General features: G+C 36.4%; 1 protein-coding gene across 1 annotated transcript; it reads left to right on the plus strand.

Annotated features, from left to right (window-relative positions):
- Nucleotides 1–514: 514 nt before the first annotated feature.
- LOC131163040 (isoflavone reductase-like protein) lies at nucleotides 515–22,570 on the plus strand. Its single transcript, XM_058119741.1, has 6 exons — nucleotides 515–616; nucleotides 699–951; nucleotides 3,321–3,455; nucleotides 14,910–15,147; nucleotides 16,256–16,459; nucleotides 22,183–22,570. Exons 2-6 carry the CDS (start codon nucleotides 766–768, stop codon nucleotides 22,347–22,349), a joined length of 930 nt encoding a protein of 309 aa, XP_057975724.1. The 5' UTR covers nucleotides 515–616; nucleotides 699–765; the 3' UTR covers nucleotides 22,350–22,570.
- The last annotated feature ends 1,111 nt before the right edge of the window (nucleotides 22,571–23,681 follow it).

The following is a 23,681-nucleotide window of genomic DNA, read 5'->3' on the forward strand; positions in this document are numbered from 1 at the left end:
ATATGAGACAAACTAATAAGTAGAATTTTCAATATTTATTTTTAAATATTCTTATTTCAAAATTTTTCACAAAATTCCATCTAATAATAATTTCTAGAAAATATTTTACTGTACATTTTATACATAAGAATGAGATGATATTAAGGAAGTTGAAATCAAATTTATCATTTGATTTCATCATCATAATCTCCTATCAAAATTTCATTCATTTCCATGATGTAAATATTAAACTATATTTACTTAATCTAATTATTTAATTTTATAATTTAAATATTAACACACTCATAATAATTGTACTATACAAATTATCACTATTTAACCATCATTAATTTCTTAAAAATATTATCTGATTCCGCACCTAAATTCTCAAAAAGTAAACGTCAATGTTTTTTTTTATAGGTAATTAGTGTTTCGATAATGGATGGGTTGGAGTCTTCTATGAACCATTGTTTGAATTTACCGAAATGCCCATTTATGCGTGCAGAGAAAGCTATATGCGGTCCCCTCCACCATCCAATTTGTCAACTTATTTTGACTCTTCTCTCACAGTTCACTTATTTTCATTTTGTCGGGTACCTTTCTCGGCACGGTTCAAGAATTCAGATCTGCATTCAATGTAAGATTATTTTCGTAATTTCAAACTCTCGCTTCTTCTATTAATGGCAGAATTTTCACTTCACTTTCACTATCACTTTCAGCGTGCTTTAGAGCGGACGATAGAGGAGTATATTCTCGTGACCTTAATTCTTTCGCCGGAAAATTCAAATGGCTGCAGAGAAAAGCAAGATACTGATCATCGGCGGGACCGGCCACATCGGAAAATTCATCGTGGAAGCGAGCGCAAAGGCCGGCCATCCTACCATTGCTTTGGTCAGAGAGACCACCATTTCCGACCCCGCCAAGGCAAAACTCATTGACGGTTTTAAGAACTCCGGCGTCACCTTGCTCCCCGTAAGCTCATCATACTATTCAATTTTTAGTTATATACTCTATCGGTCATGGATTGTGCGTGCTTGCCGATTTTCGATAGTGATGAATAATCATTAGTCGTCGGCAGTGCTTCTTGGTGGTTGTCGTGATAGAAAATGATTTATATGTATATTGCAAATTCTGTGAGCTATTTGACTTTATTTTTATTTTTATTAGTTAAAAAAGTAAACTACACCAGAAGCCTATGATGTTTGGGAATTCTAATTTATTTCTCGAATTTTGAATTATTACATTTTGATCTTTAAAGTTTTATTTCAATCTAGTATACAATCCACGTTTAGAGATTTTACTATAGCTGAAATTGAAACGGATGAAACTGTCTCAATTAAAACTTGAAAGAATGAAATGTGATTTAGTGTAACTTGAGGGACTCGTTTGTATAATTTTAATTTACCCAAAAAATAACTAGTGGATTTGCTAGTTTTTAATTTTAGTTACCAATATTAACTATCATGACAGTAATTGAAGTTTTGATTTATTTTTTTTATTTTAACAACTTGTGATAATTTGCTACCATAATACTTTAATGTGTGGCTATTAGAATTTATTTTTTTAGGTTAAGTCATTGTGTTTGTGTACATATTTTAATAAAAAAATCAAGTAATAATATTAAACAAAAAAATCCTAAATTTTCAAAAAAAAAATTTATTATTATTTTAAAAAATATTTTCCCTAATTTTCAGCCTTGATTTTCTTGAAATACTAAAGAGTGAGTGAAGCCTACATATAAAAATTTTAAGTTCTTTCTTAGAAGAAGTTGAGTTCTTATGCTTGTTATAATATATATAATTTGCATTATTTTTTAATTTTCTAATCATATTTTTAATCACTGATAAATTTATTTATTTCTAATGTTTGGTGGATTAATGTTTAATAGTGGAGTGAAACTGCCTAATACCTAATGAAAAATTTTATGGTGTTTGGAGAATGATATGATAATTAATTGGTATTTTATGCAAGGATGAAAATGAAAATGCCTTTAATTGGGTTTTTAATTTGTTATCTTTTTCTAATTTTCTTTTATATTTTCAATTTTCACAATTTTTACACTAATACCAAATGGCCCTTTAGATTCTACAATTTCACTAATTATGTTTTATTGTTTTACAATTTCACCAAATGGCAAACAACTAAACAAAACCAAGTCATAAGTCCCACTAGGTAGAGTCGACAATATAAATCATTTTTCACCAATTTATGTGAATATGTATCATTTCTTTTAACAAACTCAAAAGATATTAAATCCTTACTCACTATCTCCTCCCAAGTTATTTTAAGGCTACACCTACCCTTTCTACTATCTCCCACAGTAACTAACTCATTCTTCCTCACTGACGCACTATATGGCCTACGTTGCAAGTGTCTATACCATCTGAGTCATCCCTTCCTTATCTTTTATAAGAGTTACACCTAACTTACCGTGATTATGTTCATTCCTTAATTTATCTTTCAATGTTATACCTCTCATTCATCTAAACATTCTCATTTCGGTAACTTTTACTTTTTGAAAATTCTGTTTCTTGGTTGCTCAACGTTATGATCTATATAGCATAACTAGTCTTATAGTTGTCTGACTTTCTCAAAAGGGCCTTTTAAGCAAGTGAAAATGAGTTTTTTAATATTGTTTTAAAAATATTTGGTCCCCATGAAAAAGGAGTTGTAAGGAAAAAAAAAAAATTGACTTTAGTATTTGGTAAAAATTTGCAAGGTGCCTAAAAGTATTTAAAATAATTAAAATAGATATGTATTTTTAGGAAATGTAATTAATGCATTGTAATTTTGTAGTACTTGAAAAAAAATTAAACACATCAATGGAATTGAATAATTTCTTGGAGAAAAAATTAGCTTTTAGCTTTTAGCTTTTTAAAGTTTCAAATCTATAATTTTAGAAACTTGCCTAAAAAGTTAAAAGCTGAAAAAACTGTTTACCAAACACATGCAACCCTGCTTTTACTTCTGAAAAGGAGTTGAGGTAAAAAAGAGAGACCAAACTCACCCCTTAGTGGCCAATTTGTGGAAAAAAAAACATGTTAAGATTGTCAATTTTTAACAATTTAGTCATTTATTATCAATAAAATCATATAAAAAACATCTGACCCAAAAAAAAAGTACAGTGAACATTTAATAATATGACATATAGTTGTAAAAGATATCAAATTTCCAACACAATATAATGCATTTTACACAATTGGTAAGTAGAGTGTAAGTAATTGCAGTGGGGGTTTTTAGAGTTATCCTACTTAATCCAGAGTATTTTCCTATACTTTTGGCAATAAATTGGATTAACTTTTCCTCTTCATCAATTTGTGTTTTCCTATCATTTTGTACAGGGAGATCTTTACGATCATGAGAGTTTGGTGAAAGCAATCAAGCAAGTAGATGTGGTGATATCGGCAATAGGCTTCAAGCAGTTGGCAGATCAAGTGAATATCAATGCTGCCATTAAAGAAGCTGGGAATGTCAAGGTTGGTTTGTGTTTCATATTCCTCAAGATTGCCACCTTTTCTCCTGTTTAGAAAGATTCCTAAACACCTTATTGTTTGCAGTAATCCTACCAAATATGCTACAGATGTATTTGATAAAAAGGAAAGAACAGAGATGGAAAAATGTGCTAGGATTTGTTATAATTGTATTTTTCGGCTGAAAATAATATTGCTTACAATAGATTTTTTATTTAAATTTTTTTTGCATTCATATAAAATGTGGTTGATCTTTTTTTCAAATGAAGAAACTCATAATACATTTAACTACAACCCAACTTCCTTGGAATTGATCAAATCTGAAATCTTTGAAGGACAGTCTTTCACCCAAATTCTATCTTCAAATAAAATAAGTTGTAGCCTAGAAATCCCATCTGCTGCCATGTTGACAACTCATAGAAAATCACATGCCAAGAACATTTTTAAAATTGTCTCACCATGATCAACAGGTCTTCAATTACCAAACTCTCCACCCTCTGCAACTAAAACCAAAAAAAAAAGACAGCACGATGCACAAAGTTCCTGCATGTGCAGGGTTCTGGGAAGGAGCGGATCACGATCGGTCTATAGTACGCAACTTTATCTAGCATTTTTGCAAGATGTTTCCACACCTCAAACCCGTGACCTCCAAGTCACACGACGACAACTTTACCGTTGCGCCTAAACTCTCCTTCCTCCACCTTCTGCAACTGCATAACAATATTTAGCAAGCCACTTTCCATAATCAGATCCCCAAAACCTAGATCATTTTCAAGTTCTAATCCAAACATGATTGGAAGTGCTTCAGCCACCCCTTCCTTATATTCCAAACCTGTCCTAACAGCTGAAGCCATTATCAATCTCTTGATTCCTAACCACCATCCAATCCAGTTCCACTTTGCTCAAAAACCATTGCGCTAAAAAATACCCCAAAAATTGAAAACCAACAACAACACCAGCAACACAACCAATATAGAAAGCAGAAGAAAAAGAAAGAAATGAAGGAAAACACAAACTAAGGACAAAGAATCCAATCTCACAGCTGCCACAATCCAGCATGGGGTAGAGCATGGACACTATCCAGAAGCAAGGATTGGGCAAAACAAGCTGCCGAGGCCTATCATAACATCCGGTCTAAAATTGAAAAGGGTATTGCCCAAGCTCCCAAACTGGGTGTGCCTCGCCTCTTGCAACACATTGTGTGAAGGCTTTCGATTGACACAAATGAAAAGCAGCATCAAAGTTGGATTTTATTGAGGCCTGCTGGGGGAGAGGGGAATCCAAGTGGCCTGATGCCTATCCAGGGCGCTGGAGCTAGAAGCCATAAAATGAGCTTTGAATTATTAAAAGTAGCCTTACTTCTGCTCTTACTCTGAAATGATCAAGAGATTGGTTTTGGAACACTATTTTGTTCCTGAGTAGCCAGAGTTTTTAGAACAAAATGGCCACTAAAAGGGGGAGGAACTGACCATGAAAGTGATCAAAATCCAAACCAAGACAATGTACTTGGCTTAAAAGCCCATTCCATCCATTAAGAGGGGGAATTCACACAACAGCCAAGTGCTCTCCTTTTTCTGCTTTTATTTGCTCTCCCATTCTACTACTCTTATTCTCATGTTTAAAATATTATGTGTCTTGTATCAAGTTTGGGGACCAGAACAATTGCTCCTACACCTCGGTTCTGTGCACACATATAACAAGCTTGTTGAACACTCATGCTCATAATGACTTTTTGCACCAAGTAATTGTCTCAGGGGGTGCAAATTTTGCTTTATAAGGAGTGATCCTTACAAGCCTCAGCTTCCAACGAGTAAATGGTTATCAATCTCTTCACTTATTGTAGGTGTTGCTATTCTTTGCTAACACATTCTTCGAGTAAATGTGGAAAGATGGAAGAATTTTCTGTTGGCACACCTTTTAAGATCCATTTAACTCTTGATTTTTCTCTCCAAATAATTCTTCTCTGAACAGTTCTCCCAACTCGCTGCTTAGCTTTGCTTCAAGGGCCAAATTTTGGCTTGTAGGTGGCTGTTGTTGAATATCATCAATTTGTCTCCCAACATCTAAACCCTGAAAAAACTGTTCCCAGAGTGCTCTTTGTTCCAATTTGTAGGCACTGTTTGTATTGCTGACTTTCCTGCATGGGATAAAAGCATTTGAACCCCTCAACTAGTTGTCCCCAAGCTTCATGAATGACTCGAAAGGTGGAAATGTCTTTGTTCGACTTCCATTAGAACTTAAAAGGTTTTGGAAAAAATTATTGTGATCCCCATCAGTATATGAGATAATGGGGTTGTGGCCTGCTTCAATTGCACGTAGTTGTTTAAATATAGCTCTAGGAAAGGTACTGATGTAGGACAAGAAGCAAGACCTCGGGAAGATCCAAGTTGGAGACTACTTAAGAAGAATTGGATTGAAAATTGCTTGGTTAAGTTAGTAGTTTATTATGTATGTTTTAGTATTAACTAGCATAGGATTATGTGTATTTGGGGGTTGTTTGTAAAAATATTTGTGTAAAGTAGGGGTATATTTGTAACGTAATGTAGTTTTAGGGGTTTATGTGTAATTTCATGTAAAGAGGCTTTCTTATAAATAGTGTGTGAAAGCCATATTGTAGGCAGTTGTTGATGAATTTGAATTGTTGAATTGAACATGAGTTCCCCCCTTGTATCTCCTCTGTCCTCCCTTGCCTTTCCTTCTTTTCTAATTTTCCCATGGCTGCAGAACCTTGATGCTGCCCCTGCATCAGGAACTCTCCATGTTAGGTTTGTAACTTTCCTGTAATCTTTTGTGTTGGTCCATGAAAGACAGCATTAAAAATTTTAGATCCAAATAGTTGAACTCCCTCCATCTTACATCAGCCAGGAGAATATAGAATGAATCTGGAAATAGCTGGAAATGTTCTTGAAGTAGACATCCCAAACAAGCTCATGGCTATTTGGAGGAAGGTCATCAGAGCCAGAGTAATGGTGGATTTGAAGAGATCTCTCACACCAGGTTTTTGGCTCAAGAGAAAGAAGGATACAAACATTTGGATAAATTTCAGGTATGAAAGACTAAGAATTATTTTGTTATTTATGTGGGTAGGTCAGGCCATAAAGAGAATCAAGTGTCAAGAAGGAGAAACTTCAAAGACAAATGGTGAGGCCTAGCATTTGACCCCAACTAAGGGCATCCTATTGGATAAATTGAGATTGGGGGAGCTTGGATGACAATTTGGGACCTGGAACAAAAGAACCAGAGGAAGAGGTAAACCTGCCACCAAGAGCAGGGATGATATATTAGGGGCAGAAACTGGTGGTGCATGAAGAATAAGGGAAGACAATTGCGCAGGAGTAGAATATTCCAACGAAAGAACTGGCAACAGGTTTCAAGACAGTTGACGACATGATCAAGAGGAATGATGAGTCATTGAAGGAAGAAGCTAGGTAATAATGCTGTTGACCGGTCAAAGAACAAAGAAATCAGAAAATTTGAGAGGAAGTGAGGTAAGAAAAGTAAGGATTTTATTGTGAGAAATGTCACAGACAGGGGCATTCAAAGGTGGTATGCCGAGGGGGTGAAAGGAAACAAAAAATTGGGAATATAAGTAAGGATACGGAATATGATAGACAAGAAAATCGACAAGAAGTTTGGCGTGTGAAGAAATTGGTTAAAGGGAATGAAGTTCAGAGAGAATTGATAGATCCATGCATTGTCGAAGAACCTGTAAAGGGGGCTCAGGCTCAAGAGGGTACAACGACATCACAAATTTTGCCAATGGTTGAGACAATTCCGCAACTTGAGATGGAAGAGGGGGAGTTTGTTCTTGAAGATCCGAGGCCTAAAGTGGAGACTTTGCAGCGAAATATAAATCAGTATGAGATTGTGCAGAGGGAGGAGAGTGTTGAACCAGTCTTGGGTGCTCCTGACGCTGATATTCTGATAGTGGAAGATGGCATAGTAGTGCGTGATCAGTTGATGACGTCTAGTAATATGGCTACAGAAATTTTGGAACAAGAGTGTACCTTCATGGTCAAGTGTGTCCCACATAATTGTGAATCGGATAGGGAGGTGGAGACAAATAATTTAGAGAAACTCCCTTTGGAAAAAGGCTTTTGTTCGGATGATGATTTACATGTTCCAATTGTTAAGTTGAAGGATATTAATGGGTAAAGTGAGAAGAAGTCTCAACGGGTTATTACCTGTCCAAAGAAACTTGATTTATGATTAATACAATTCTAGTGTGGAACGTGCGGGGTTTAGACACGTCAAAAAATCGTTTACATAAGTTAATGAGGAATTTTTCGCCTTCTATTTTGGTTCTTTCAGAGCCATTTTCTGATGAAAGTCTGATGTCGCAATGGGCTGACTTTCTAAATTTTCTGAATTCTTGTGCGAATGCTTCAGTGGGGGTTAAATTTGGATATTTTGGGAAGAGAAAATGCACTTTGAGTTACAACATATGTCTGATCAAGTTATTTCGGGTATTTTTAGTTCTGTGGACCAGATTTTCTTGGCTTCTTTTGTTTATGCTAAATGTCGTCAAACAGATCGCTGGGAACTTTGGAATGATTTGGAGTTTGTAAAGAGGGATGATTTCCTTTGGTTAGTGGCGGGAGATTTTAATATTATCCGTTCAGATTTGGAACGTATTGGTGGTCATTTGAGGCCGTTATCAGCTATGGAGGAATTTAACAATTGCTTGGACAACTGTGGTCTTATGGATTTGGTTGGTACTGGCAACAACATGTCTTGGTGTAATGGTCAGTGGTAATTCTCGAAGTTTGGCAAAACTGGATAGGGTGCTCTATAATTCGAATCTTCTCCAAGTTTTGCCAAATATTTATTTTGAGTATGGAAAGAGGACTTCAGATCATAACCCATTGATTATTCGATTTCATAGAAATCTGCATCGGTATGGTCCTTCTCCCTTCAGGTATCAGAATATGTGGAACACGCACCAGTCTTTTAAGTCTTGCGTGGAGGAAGCCTAGAGGGAGGAGTCTCATGGTTCGGGTTTAGTTAGACTTGCCGGTAAATTGAAACATATGAAAGTTGCAATTCAAAACTGGAACAAACAAGTTTTTGGACATGTACAGCAGAACATTAAAAAATTGGAGGAAAGTATGGATGTTCTAGAGGCTCAGCTTCAGGAAGGGTATTCGCTAGAAATGGAGGAAGATTTTTTTTTTTACTAACCTCGAGTTGGAAGCATGGGAAAAGAGGAAGGAGATTCATATTTCTCAGCTAGCCAAAAAGAAATTGTTGGAGGCGGGGGATAATAATACAAAGTTCTTTCATGCATTTGTGAACCAAAGGAGGAAGAAGACTATGATTCATTCATTAAAACTTTCAAATGGAGAAGTGTTGGATTCTATGGAAGCTGTTCATGAGGATGCAGTAAGGTATTTTCGAACTTTCTTAACAGGTGTAGGAACCAATCAAACAGCTAACCTTCTTGATATAATATCTCCTATGGTTTCTGAAGAGGAGATATTGATCTTTGTCGTGAACCGTCTGAGGTGGAGGTAAGGGATGCTATTCTTTCTATCCCGAGAAATAGTAGCCCAGGTCTGGATGGTTTTGGCTCGGCTTTTTTCCACGATTGCTGGGATATTGTAAAAGAAAACGTGATCGATGCAGCTAGAGATTTTTTTGCTAGGTCCCCTCTTCCTAGATTTTATTCTGCATCTTACATTATTCTAATCCCAAAAGTTCAAAATCCTCAGAGTTTTGACAAGTTTAGGCCTATTAGTCTTTGTAGTGTTATCTACAAATTTTTTTCAAAAATTATTGCTGCAAGGATGACAAGTTTATTGTCTACTTTGATTTCTCCGAAACAGGGAGCTTTCATTCCTGGTAGAAGTATATTTGAAAATATTTCTTTGGCACAAGAAATGGTTCATTCTCTGCATAAAGAGTCTAATGGTGGAAATGTAATTATCAAAGTGGACATGGCTAAGGCATATGATAAGGTTGATTGGGATTTTTTAAACTTGGTTCTGGAAAGCTTTGGTTTCTCATGAAGATTCTGTGGTTTAGTAACGAAATGTGTTTCCTCTCCTTGGTTCTCCATTATGATGAATGACACTTATAAAGGTTTCTTTAAACCTTCTCGAGGGCTTCGCCAAGAAGATCCTTTATCTCCTTATCTATTTATTATTTTACAGAAAGTTCTCTCTTGGCTTCTAAAGAAAAATTTTATGGAGAATAAGATAGGGGCTTACTATCATCCTCGTGGGTGCCTTTGGTATCTCATCTTCTCTATGCGAATGACATTCTTATTTTTGCCAATGGCAAGAGAAGTTCCATTCGAATGCTTATTAAGACTTTGAAGAAGTATGAGGATTGGTCTGGTCAATTGATAAATAAAAAAAAGTCAAGTATTTTTTTGTCAAAGAGAATTGCTTTTGCTCGGAAGAGATCTCTGTTAAGGACAACTAGCTTTGCGGAAGGAGGTTTTCCTGCTACATATTTGGGTGTTCCTTTGGTATCGGGTCGTCTTACGCCCGTATTTTAGAGCCCCTAAATGATAAATTGAGGAAAAAGATAGCGGATTGGAAATTTAAGCTTTTATCTCAAAGGGGCTGCCTAATTTTAATTAAGCATGTATTATCATCAATGTGATCGTAGAATACCCTTAAAATTGAAAGGGAAGTTTTATAAGACAGCTATAAGACCAGCTATGCTATATGAATCAGAATGTTGGGCGACGAAGAAACATAATATCCAAAAAGTAAAAGTTGCCGAGATGAGGATGCTTAGATGGATGAGTGGTATAACATTGAAAGATAAATTAAGGAATGAACATATTCGTGGTAAGTTAGGTGTAGCTCCTATAGAAGATAAGATAAGGGAAGGACGACTCAGATGGTATGGACTCTTGCAACGTAGGCCTTATAGTGCACCTGTGAGGAAGAGTGACTTAGTTACTGTGGGGGGGCAGTAGAAGGGGTAGGGGTAGACCTAAAATAACTTGAGAGGAGATCGTGAGTAAGGATTTAATATTTTTGAATCTATCAAAAGAAATAGTCCATGATCGCATAAATTGGCGGAAAAGAATTCATATAGCCGACCCCACTTAGTGGGACTAAGGCTTGGTTTTTGTTGTTGTTGTTGTTGTTATTATCATCAATGGCGGTTCATCAATTGGCGGTATTGGACATTCCAAATACTGTCTTCAAAAAGATAAATTTTATGTTATCGAAATTTTTTTGGAGTGGTGTAAATGACAAAAGGAAAAGGAATTGGTGTTCCTGGTTTGATATATGTAAGCCTGTTTGTAAGGGTGGTTTGGGTGTTAGGAATTTGGAGGAGGTAAAAAAATCATTGCATATGAAGTTTGTGTGGAGACTGATAACTATGGATAATCTGTGGACTCAATTCTTTAAAGCCAAGTATTTGTATAAGAAACACCACTTGAGAGAAACAAAACTAGAGAAAGGAACCAGATTTTGGAGATCGATTGTTCGTGTGATTTCTGAAGTTTTAGGGCATGTCCGTGTTCGAATTAAAGAAGGGTTGGCTTCTTTCTGGTTTGATCGTTGGTTAACCTCCGGCCCCCTTTGTGCTAAGGTTCAGGAAATCAGTAACCATAAGCTACGAACTCGAGATTGTTGGGATAGAGATGGGTGGAATGTTGATTTAATAGTGGATCTGTTATGTGAAGATCAGGCTGAGGAAGTAATGAACTCTGCTATTTCTTGCAAGGAGGGTCCAGATACAATAATTTGGGAACCTCCAACAGATGGGAAATTCACCACGGCAAGTGCTTGGGAAATTATAAGGGAGCATAAAGAGGAATTCTCAGTTGCAAAATGGATCTGGCATCCTATGTTGCCAAAAAGGGTGTCAATTTGTATGTGGAAGTCTTGATTCGCTTGTCTTCCGATTGATACTCGTATTAAAGAAGTAGGTGTCTAAATGGCCTCTCGATGTGATTATTGTTCAAATGCCAAGATTGAATCTCTAGACCATGTGTTTTGCACTGGATCTTTTGCTCAGGAGGTATGGAAAAAAGCAGTAGTGACGTTGGGTGTTAGTTGTATGGCAACGAGTACTTGGAAAGGCAGAGTTAATGTCTGGTTTAGTTGTGCAAGATGGGCCTCACAGTTAGGCATTTTGGTAGGTCTTATACCTAGTCTCATCATTTGGAGATTCTGGACTCGTCGATGTAGAGCCAAGATGGAATCAATTCATGATTCGGTGAGAACTGTGTGGCTTGATATTAAATATTGGCTGAGATCCATTTCAAACAAGTTAAATAAATATGCACCTGCTTCTTGCACGAATATTGCAGTCCTTCGTGCTTTGGATATTTAAGTAAAAAATGTGGGGGTTCGTCTTCCTCATGTAGTCAGATGGTGTAAACCTGGGATAGGTTGGGTTAAGTTGAATGTGGATGGGAGCTGTAGAGGTAACCCAGAGAATTGTGGTAGTGGAGGTGTGATAAGAGATGAAAAAGGTTTATTTAAAGCAGTGTTTTCCTCATTATTGGGTAATGGAACAAATAACATGGCTGAATTGAAGGCGATTATTTTAGGGATTAATCTGTGCAAAGATCTCGGATTTGATCAAGTAGAGATTGCATGTGACTCTACTTTGTTGGTTCAGTGGATAAATTCTGGGAAGCGCTCGATTTGGAACTTATGGGAATTGTGGGAAGAACTTATGCTAGCATTAAGAGGCATACAGTTCAAAATGGAACATGTTTACAGGAAGGCGAATAAAAGTCCAGATTTCTTTGCCAAACAGGGTGAATCTGGTATTTCTCGATCATATAATTGTCAGGATGATCTTCCTCAGCAAGTCAGGGGAATGATTCAATTGAATTTGTTGGGTTTTCCTTCTTTGCGCTCATGATGTTTTGTGTTATTACACTTTTAGTGGTTTAGTTTCTTAGTTTTTTGGTTGCTGGTGTTTGGTTTTTTGGTTTGGTTTATGTTGGTTAAGTTAGTTTTAGGGTCTTGGAGTTTGCTTTTGTTGTCCCAAAATCTTAAGATTGTAACCACGGTTTTCCTCCGCCATAAGTGAGGGATTTTCTAATAAAGTTAAAATTTTAAAAAAAAAAAGTTGCAGCCAGATCATACCAGATTTGGAGGCCCAAGGACAAAACCCACAAAATCTTGTGGTGGGTAGCCACCTTCTAAGCCTCCAACAGAACTATGGGCCTGATTGTATTGGGCCAAACCTGAAGCAGCAGGTCAGCAGGCCATACCCAAAACTACCAGTTATGTTTCCGGCCTTCCTGAACTTCTTAACAACTAATCATTAGAAAGGAAATCAGAATAATGGCAATGAAGCCCAAGAACACTGGCAAAAGAGAAGGACCTCAGGAAAGTAACAAGGAGCTCTGCAGGAAATACTACTGATTCCAACTCTACTCTTGAAAAACCAATCACTGAAATGACTGAGGAGGCAGCTTTTACACCATGATTTGCACTGTCACTCACCAGAGTTTGAAACATTGGCTCTTATACCACTTGTTAACACCAAGGAGTCCTGTGTGCTAGATATACATACGTGAGCATTAATTTGCCCAAATAGGTTAAGCTTTTAGACATTGGGCTCATCCATGTATACAAGCCACTCTTTTGTCCAATGTGGGACAACTCACAAGTAGCCCAACAAAGATGAGAAGACCAATGATCTCTCTAGACTACCGACTGACATCAGTAGCAGAGGAAAAATGCTGGTGTTTGTGCTTCAGTGGGCTTGAACCTATGACCTCCTTCATGGGGTGCACCTCCCTTACCACCAGGCTAGATAATTTTTTTTTAATTTTAAAAGATAAATTGTGTATATATATATATATGTAACTAGTAATGCACAACATCATGCACTCATATAAATATTTTAATAAAAAAATAAATTATAATAATATAATAATAAGTTTTAAGAATATTTTAAAAAAAATAAGAAATAAATACAATTTTCATTTAGATAGTTGCTACATTATCTTGGTTTTAATTAACTAATGACTTTAATTAATCTTTTATAAAATATTTTTATGAGATTGGAGTGATATTATTTAATTTAATATATAGATTATACAAATATATAAATAAATATATTATAATATGATGCTTACATCTCTGATTCAACCCTCCGGTCTGACTGGTCCGACCGACCTAGTGGCTTCACCGGGTCTGGGTCTGTCTCCGGTCCAGGTTTTAGAACCATTGTTGAACCAATTCACACCAGAAGGGACTTAGGTCTCTGTCGGGATGATGAGCTGCAGGTGAGTATAGTATTGAGGGGAGGGGAGGGGAGGGGAGGAGGGGGGGTGGGATGATGTTGCTAAAATGTTATTTCATCTTTGAAGGATCTTGGGAATGAATCATGGCTGCTCGATTTTGTTTGGGGACCACCATATAGAGAATTAGAAGCCGTTCAAAAATTCTGAAGTAAACTGAGCAAAATAGTCAGGAATTCTGCAGCGTGCCACCAACTTAGAGGCCCTAGCAATTAGTTCCCTTTTAATTCTGTCCATATAATGTCTTTTTCAGGAGCTAGAGGAAATGCATCTCAGGTACATCAATTAATAGGTATGAGAGAATTAAAATTCCAGAGTGTTGGGATATCTTATCTGTCTCTCCAAGAAAATGGATATCTCCAGAAAAGATTTTGAGCCATTCTCTTTTACCCCTTTATGATACTGAATTGGACAAATCAATAAAGAAACAAATCTATTCAACGAGCACAAGGAGAGCGAGGGATTCGAACCTTTTGAACAAAGAACTATACCAGTTTTCAAGCCTGGAGCTGTCAACCACTTGGCCATCTCTCCAAATCTCCAAAAGAGAATTTCTATTTTCTTTTTATTCCCCTGAATAGAACATGGCCAGAGGAGTTGATACTATCACTATCTGTAGCTAAATATCAAGTGTGAATCTATAGAGCGGATATATTTGTATATTATATAGAGATATATGCATAATCCAGTTTCCTTCCACCCCTTCAAATTAACTTTAATTTTTTTCTATAACCCCCCCCCCCCCCCCCCCCCGGGCGGGCGGGGGGCGAAGACCCACATAAATTAAAGAAAAACCACAATCTTTCATCTTTTAAATTCTTGCTCGCCTTTTGTACTCAAGTTATCACACCCAGATTCGCATTCCATTTACTTCCTACTTCCCTTGCTAAAAGTCATGAAGAACATTTTAAAACAGACACAGTTACTCATTCAATCTTTTCTGGATATTATATGCAGTAGGAAGAATATTTTGACAAACTTTCCACATGGACACCTGAAATCTGAGTAACCTTCACCTTCCATGTGGAACTCTTTGATGATTAATATCCATAAACATGTCACAGCATCTAATATTCTATGTTTTGATTAACTGTATCAATTTTGTAAAAAATTTGTTAATATTCAAACTAATGCAAAATCATGCATACTAGTGTGCACATTTGATTTCTTTTTCTTTTTTTTTTAAATAACTTTAGTGTTTCTCGAATATATTACTCATGCAGAGATTCTTCCCTTCAGAGTTTGGACCTGATGTGGGTCGGACTAATGCAGTTGAGCCTGCAAAATCTGCATTTGCAACCACTGCTCAGTTCCGCAGAGCAGTTGAGGCTGACGAGATTCCTTATACATTTGTGTGCTGCAACTACTTCGCTGGCTCTTTTCTCCCTACATTGGTACAAATGGGAGCAAATACTCCACCTAGAGATAAATTCATTGTCCTAGGAGATGGCAAACCCAAAGGTAAAAATTACGACAAAAAATAAGTGGGAGGAACCGTCCTCCATGTAGGATTCGTCCAAATTTTAAATCTTACAAGGAGGAAAGTATTTCTTTATAACGGCTTTACGAACTTCAACATCTTCTCTGAAACTATGAACTTCAATTAATATTGTTGCAGCTTGCTTGTTTATATATAGAAACAATTTTTGTGTGTATGTATATACTGCAAAATCTTGACACATAATCTGCATTTTGGGTAGAACCCACTTTGTTTGTGCACACACATTGCTTAGAAGTTAATTGTTTTAGTTGTTTTAAGTTTTGTTCACATTTTGACAAGGCATCTTTGATTATTAATTATGTACAAGGACAACCATGAGTAGAGTTTGATAGCAAATTAATAACAAATCACTAAAATTAACTGTGGATCTATTTAATGCCTTATAAAAATGTTTAAAATAATTATTTTTTATGAAATGTTATATAATTCTGGTTAAACAAGATCAAAATTCATTTTTAGAGTTATTCTTTTGTGAAATTTTGAGGAGTTTTTGAACTCTCTCTCTCTCACCAACAGTCTTCTTTTTTTATTAAAAATATAAATATGATGTGGCACCAAAACTGTTGAGAAACAGTTTCTAGACTAGGTAGAGTAACTCTGAAGGATTCGGTTCCACTTAAACTTCATTCTTTTTAACATTGTTTGTCTTAGTTTTCAGAAGATAAAGAATACTTTTTGTCCATAAAATAATTTAAACTATTAATACTTTTGTACCAATAACTTTTCATACCTAATTACCAATAAATGAAGCAAGTTTTGGAGCCCATCATCCTGCAATTGCAGAAACAGACAATTTTGCTCAGTCCTTGTTTGGAGAAATCAGGATGACCCAATCTTTAAGTCTTCCCGAATGCATGAGGTCTAATAATAAGGTGGATATTGGGATATTCTTTTGTTTTTATGCAACTTTTGGAAGGTTCAAGGTGAAATTGAATAAGCACAATTGTAAATCTTACAAACTATGATATTCTTAAAAATCTCACAGCACTCTGCATGTACTGCAGGAGTTCTCATCAATCATAAGTTAAATCATGAATCTCTTAATCTTTGCAACCAATTTGTGTGCAGCAATTTTTAACACAGAAGAGGACATTGCAACCTACACCATCAGGGCTGTTGATGACCCAAGGACATTGAACAAGATCCTTTACATCAAACCTCCTAAAAACATCTGCTCATTCAATGAGCTGGTTTCCTTGTGGGAGAAGAAAATTGGCAAAACTCTTGAGAAGGTCTATGTTCCAGAGGAGCAAATTCTGAAGAACATCCAAGGTCAGTTGAGAAAACAACTTATGCTAATTTCCTCATATGAACTAGAAAATATGTAACTACTAATTGAGTTTTTTGGTGAATAAACAACTTAGTAGAATTGAGCAAAAACTACATGAACACAGCAGCTCAAAGTGATAACCATTCTATTCCTCGGGATAGACATTCCGCACATAATCTTAGTTTCAACTTTCAAGATTATCATCCAGCTTCAGTTACCACACTCAGCTTCTACTTTCAATACGAAAAAAAAAAATATACGCATCCAATTAACCCATAAAGTTGGCATCCTAACAGTGAGGAACCAAAACTTTTTGAGAATCACTACTTCATTCCAATAAGCTAACCTTTTAAAATCAAATCCTCTTCTTTTCTGGGGCTGCAAATACTATCCCAACAAACAAGATAAATTTCCTTGTTCATCTCAGGTCTAGACCAAAGAAAACTCCTACATTTATCTTCTACCGTTTCAATAACTTGTTTCATGGGTAGAAGGGAACTTGTAAAACAATGGAAGTTCATGTTTTAAAGAACAGATACCCCCAATTGCATTTTCCAAGCAGAGGAAAGAAATTTATCGCTCAAGAACTTATATGTGAAGCAATTTTGTCAATAAAAGGCCAACAATCCACTGCTGAAAATCTTGCGGACATAAAAAGAATACCAAGATACTTAACTGGTAGCTTCCCTTCAGCAAAACCCAACTCTTCCAATATGACTCTTTTGTTATCCCCCTTAAAACCAGTGAAGAAACTGAACTATTATCCCCAGATGCATCAAAGAAATCATTCAAACACTTCATGATTGCCTTGAGTTTACATCATCCTTACTCGACAAGAAATCAGAAAAAGCTAAATGAACCAGCCCCAAGGTCTTGCATTTTTATGACATTAGAAATTCGAAATTCTAATTAAGAGTAGCAAATGTTTTGGATAGATATTCCGAAACCTACACAAAGAGGTCGGCCAAATGGGATTCCCTTGAATGATCCTTTTTTATCCCACAGAAATAGCCTTCCAAAGCTCCATAACACTATACTTGGGAGTTCTAATACAATCATAACTAAATCATATGCCTTCTTGAGATCAATTTTGATCGCACTTTTTTTACTTTTAGAACCCTCCAACTTATTTTAATCCCTCATCAACTCTAAAGCAAATAATATATTGTCATAAATTCTTCTGTGCTAAACAAAGGCAGCTTGAGTGTCATCAACTAGGTAGTTTATCATCAGTTTCAACATTTCACTGAAAAATTTGGAAGTTCATTTGTATATTACATCAAAGCTTGCCATGGATCTACAGTTAGCCATAAAGGAAGATTTCTACTCTAGGGTAACAAGTTAGATGTGTTGGTTTCATTACGAAATCTACGGTCTACCATTCCCAAAGAATATCTGCATCACTAAAATCACAGTAGGCCCAACTATATCCCAAAACAACGACAATAACCAAGCCTCCTCCTGTCCCATTTAGTGATGTTGGCAACATGAATCCTCTTCTTCTATTCCCCTCAGTCTAGGGCGATATCGTGTACTGTCAAATTGTTGCCTCAACATCTCTTGTTTGAACAACAAATTACATTTACATACTATCAGTGCCAATATTGTTATGTTTGGGTCAATAAAATAAATAATCAATTAATCCTTCTACTATCTGTAGGCATTACCCTTTTTTAGCTTTCAAAATTAAGAAATAATCATGGTAACCATTCAAGCTTACGAAATTCATAATGTTATACGAGAACATATTAAGAAATATAATAGAGAAGTAAAAATTGTAGATGCTAGTATCGTATTTCAAGGTCCAAGTTATCCTAGGTCTACAAATCCCCCTCCTACTAACACTAACATTACCTAGCACTCCTCGTGGTACATTATTTGGTCTACATTGCAAGTTCCCAAACAATCTTAACTGCCCTTTTCTCATTTTATCATCTATTGGTGCTACACCATTCCAAAAAGAAAGCTTTGAACCCAACAGGTCTGGGTGCCTTATTATTAGTTATCATCATACCAATACTAAAAAAAGCATTCTTAATCTTTTGATCATCCACCAACCTGCAACGCTTTGCAAAATAGTCATTACAAATCTTAACTTTCCAAGCCAACTATGGTGATACTGAACTGCCATATTGTTAATTTCCCCAAGTCACTAATCTTTTCACCATCTTCTCCACAGAAACTTGAATCTTCACGCTTGGCCCTTCCACGCTTGACAGTGAAATGAAAGAATTTGGTATCTATGTCTCCTCATTGAATCCAATCAACTCTAGCATTTTGTCTGAAAATCTGTGCCACTGCATTGGTAAGACTGACGAAATCCTGCAAGCAACACTTTTCTCATCTAATTGAGACATCACTAAAGGGATCCCCTCAAAGAATGGTTTGCAAAACTTATAACCTCCTTTAACCTCTTCAACTTTAGACATAATGTCACCAAAACAGTCCTATTCAGGATTTTCAACTCAGCCTTGTGCATCGTAAGCTTTCCTATGCAGAGCATAGGGCTGCCTAAGATTGGAATATCCCCGTCTTTTAACCAAGTTCTGGTAGCGCGCATCTTTAGTCCGAAGATCGAAAAATCTAATAGGCTTGGCCTTTTCTTTTCCTCCTCCAAGATATTAACAATAATAAGGTAGTGATCAAATACCTCATGACAAACATAATCTTCCTCTGAGCCTAAAACTCATAAGCCAAAATGATTAATAAAAACCAACCTAACTTGCAGTGTCTTCTGTTTCCCCCACATTATTATTGCACCTGGAGAATCTATATCCTGCTCTTAATCCCCACTAATAATTAGCAACCATACAATCCCTGGACACTGAAATGCATCCGGGAGAAACAGGTCTCCCACAAAATTTATCATTAGGACCCCCTATCAAATTGAAACCACACAAAATGATCCAGGGACTATTGTAACTCCCAGCAAAAAGATTGATTTCTCTTTATAATCCTTTTATATCCTGACACAGTTATGTCCATAGGGAAAAAAAAACAAAAAGTTAACTTCAAAAGAAACCTGAGTACACTTAAAGAAGACGTAACATTCATAAATTAGCATGCATCTTCATACACTTGAAAATCAAACCTCATACGTATGCCCAACAAACTCAGATTCTACCCAATGTACCCATATTAGAATTTCTACAGTCGTCTAGAAAGCTCTGAACCCAACAAACCTCATTAATAGAAATAACATCTGTTGGAGCAGGTTGCATGGGGCAGTGAGCAGCCCATGTCAATTTCTGCACCTGCCCATGTGAAGTCCTGCAGCTGTCCATGTTCATGCTGCCCATGCCATATACATGCTGCCCATGCCATGTCCATACTACCCATGTGAAGCCCATACGTGTTGCCAGCCGCTCCATAATACCCATGTGAAGCCCATACTTGCTGCCAGCCATCTCACATGTCAACCAGCGCAGATCCACATCCTCCATTATTCAGCAATCTGCCTGAATGCCTATTAAAAGGGCATGTATGCAGCTCAAAGGGATCATCCCAAAATCAGTGTAATATTCTGATAAATATAACATGCAAACATGCCCTTTTATAGGCATTCGGGCAGATTGCTGAATAATGGAGGATGTGGATTTGCGCTAGTTGACATGTGAGACGGCTGGCAGCAAGTATGGGCTTCACATGGGTAGTATGGAGCGGCTGGCAACGCGTATGGGCTTCACATGGGTAGTATGGACATGGCATGGGCAGCATGTATATGGCATGGGTAGTATGGAGCGGCTGGCAACGCGTATGGGCTTCACATGGGTAGTATGGACATGGCATGGGCAGCATGGACATGGCATGGGCAGTATGGACATGGCATGGGCAGTATGGACATGGCATGGGCAGCATGAACATGGACAGCTGCAGGACTTCACATGGGCAGGTTGCATGGGGCAGTAAGCAGCCCATGTCAATTCCTGCACCTGCCCATGTGAAGTCCTGCAGCTGTCCATGTTCATGCTGCCCATGCCATATACATGCTGCCCATGCCATGTCCATACTACCCATGTGAAGCCCATACTTGCTGCCAGCCGTCGCACATGTCAACCAGTGCAGATCCACATCCTCCATTATTCAGCAATCTGCCCGAATGTCTATAAAAGGGCATGTTTGCAGCTCAAAAGGGATCATCCCAAAATTAGTGTAATATTCTGATAAATATTGTATACCCAATTTTGTATACTATCCTATGAGGATTATTGAGTGTATTTGGGTTTTGCGTTCGAGAGTGTGAGCTGTCATTATTTTGTGCTCTATTATTTTTAGTGGATACTTCGGGTCCGTCTTCGCCTGTGGAGTTGGCACACTACCGAACCACGTAAATCTCTCCTATCTTGTGTGTGTCATTTTATTTATTTATTTTTAACATTAATTTCTCGTGATTATATACAACTCCAAATTCCGATCCTGCCAGAAATATTATTTATTTATGGGCCAAATTCCGTAACAACATCCGTATCAGAATAGAACCATTCCTTTGATCTACAACATTATCCTTCCATCAGATCGCTTTCTCTGCATGCCCTCATCTTTGTTACTATTGGCTTCTGTAGTGCCTTTAGGAGCCCATCAGTTTTACCTTGGGGAAGTCAAGAGCTTCCATTCATAACAGATCTTGGCAGCTTATCTACCTATTCCATCTCAATACAAACCCTCACATATGCATCCTTCCTCTAGTTATTGACGACTTACCTCTTTGTCTGTAAAAAAAAGGCTTTCCAGCATGATTGCAATGTTTGGCGATTTTTCTGGGACTCTGTGTAATAAAGGCTGTCCAGCATGACTGCAAGGTTTGGTGATTTGTTTCTGGGATTCAGCAGCTGGTCTGTTCATTCCTTGTTTGGCTTCCTTTCTGGCTGGCTCCATCTCTTGCCTCCTTTGAGGAAGAGTAGAATGGAAGGTCTACTTTGCGGTAGTTAGTTGATGGCTGTTAGCTGAACTTTGCTCACTACTTCTCTAGCAGGATCTCTAATCTTCTTCTTCTAATAAAACCTCTTCTATCCTTTTCAAAAAAAAAAAAGAAAAAAAACTCAGTAACTTTGGCACCATAACTTGAAATTGAGACCACAGAAAGGAACCCAAATTGTACAAAATGTATAACATCTCCATATTAAAAAAAAAAAAACTGATGCCTGGCATCTACAGCTTGCAGATCAGAGGCTTACTTCCAATCAACCAAGGACCCATATCTAAAGCTCTCTGTGTAGAATAATCATTATCAAAGTGAATTTCAAGAACCCCCACATCTGTCATGAAAACATGAACATCTCCAAAAATGTTCCATCTATTCTCCTCAAATTTCTTCATTACCATAAATAGAATTCTCACAAGCAGTAGAAACTCCACAAGGGCATTTTCCTAATATCTCACTTCATTTGGCACTTCTCATGAAATTCAGCAAGGGGCATGCCACCTCTGGTTTGAGAGGCTCAATGAAGGTTAATTCACTATTAATAATAGAATTTCCATTAGCATTTGTATATCCTCAATTATTAGAGAAACAGGTGGCCCTAGAAAGAGTTGCCCTGAAGAAAGGTGCATGGTATCAAATGAACAAATAAATAAATAAATACATAAAAGAAATGAATCGATGCAGCCCGTGCCGTTAATAAGCGCTATTTCCATCACAAAGCTTTCGTTCAATATAAAGGTTTTTAGCAAGACGATCTGTTTATGTTGCCCATAATAACTTTTCTTTTCTCTGTTCTTCTTGCAGAGTATGCATTCCCAGATAATATTATGCTAGCATTCAACCACTCAGCCTTTGTGAAGGGAGACCATACCAACTTCGAGATCGATTCTTCTACTGGGGTTGAAGCTTTTGAGCTTTATCCGGATGTCAAATACACCACCATCGATGAATACCTCGATCAGTTCGTCTGAGAGATTCCCAACTTTTAAACCTGCTGTTGAAGAAATAAATTACTAGTGGGTTGGTATAAATTTTCTGAAGCATCCGAAATGTAATTTTGAATAAACGTACTCTCTTTCATTAGCATTTCTGTTGGCACCCAATTACATTTTGACGTTCACCCGTGGCTAGAGACGCTTTCATACATGGTGGAACATGAAACATCTTAAATCAAGAAACCCTAATTAGTTCATTTACAGGACTCATATTAGTGTCTGCCATCTTCTTCTTTGCTACTTTTATCTCGTCACCATCTTCTCCTTGCTCTGTTCACACTTTTATTCCCTGGAGACTTCATCTTCTTGCCCATCTCTATTCTTCCCTTCATTTTTGCTCAACCTTCGCATTCTTTGTTTTCTTATGCTTTGTTCTGGAGCGTGACCTGAATATGAGGTCCTAAAAATAAAATAAAACTAGAAAAAGTACCAATTTAAACCACAAACTTTGAGTTTTTTCCTAATTTTATTTTATTTTAATTAAAAATATTTTAAAAAAGTTTGAAAGAAACTTTAAAATATTGATGCTTCTAATAAAATGTTGGATGAATTTTTAAAGAAAAGATGTTGGATAAATGGTCCAACACAAAAGACCTACTTGGGATAGCATTTTTATGTAAAAAATATAATTTGGACAAGCGATTTTTGAATACCCCATGCAACATCAATAATTGAATTTTTTTTTATTAGGGATTATTGGGAGATTTGAATAAATTTCAACGATTTTTTTATATTAGACATAAAAAAATTGGGAGTATTTGAACTTATTACCTTTAATTTTAATTCTAAAATATTTTTATCACTTTCAATAATAATGAGTGTGCGCTAAAATTTGTTAAAAAAAATTTTAAAAATGAGTTATGACTTATTTATGAACTCTTTATTCAAAACCATTTTGTTAATTACATTATATTTCTACGTACTAAAGGTACAGTTTTAGTTTATATTTGATAAGGTTTGTCATAAACTAATGTAGCATATAATCTAGTGAACAAACTTTACACAAATAATTTTGTAAATTTAAACTACCAAAATATGGAAGAAAATAACAATAGAGAAGAGTCCACCAATGTTTATTAAAAAAAAAAAATTCAAACTTCATATACGAAAGTCTAAAATAATGTTTCCCAAGTTTATTACATTTAGATGGATATCAACATCAAGAATCCATGATAAATAGTTGTTACCTTTGATATCAAGGGAAATAAATCCAACTTCACTTAAGTTCGAAATGTGGATAAATTAACAATAATAAAGCAAATTAGAAAAATAAAATGTAAAAAATAAAATAAAATAGATATAATATTA

This window comes from Malania oleifera, chromosome 8 (assembly GCF_029873635.1).
Source record: "Malania oleifera isolate guangnan ecotype guangnan chromosome 8, ASM2987363v1, whole genome shotgun sequence".
Taxonomy (NCBI): Eukaryota; Viridiplantae; Streptophyta; class Magnoliopsida; order Santalales; family Ximeniaceae; genus Malania; species Malania oleifera.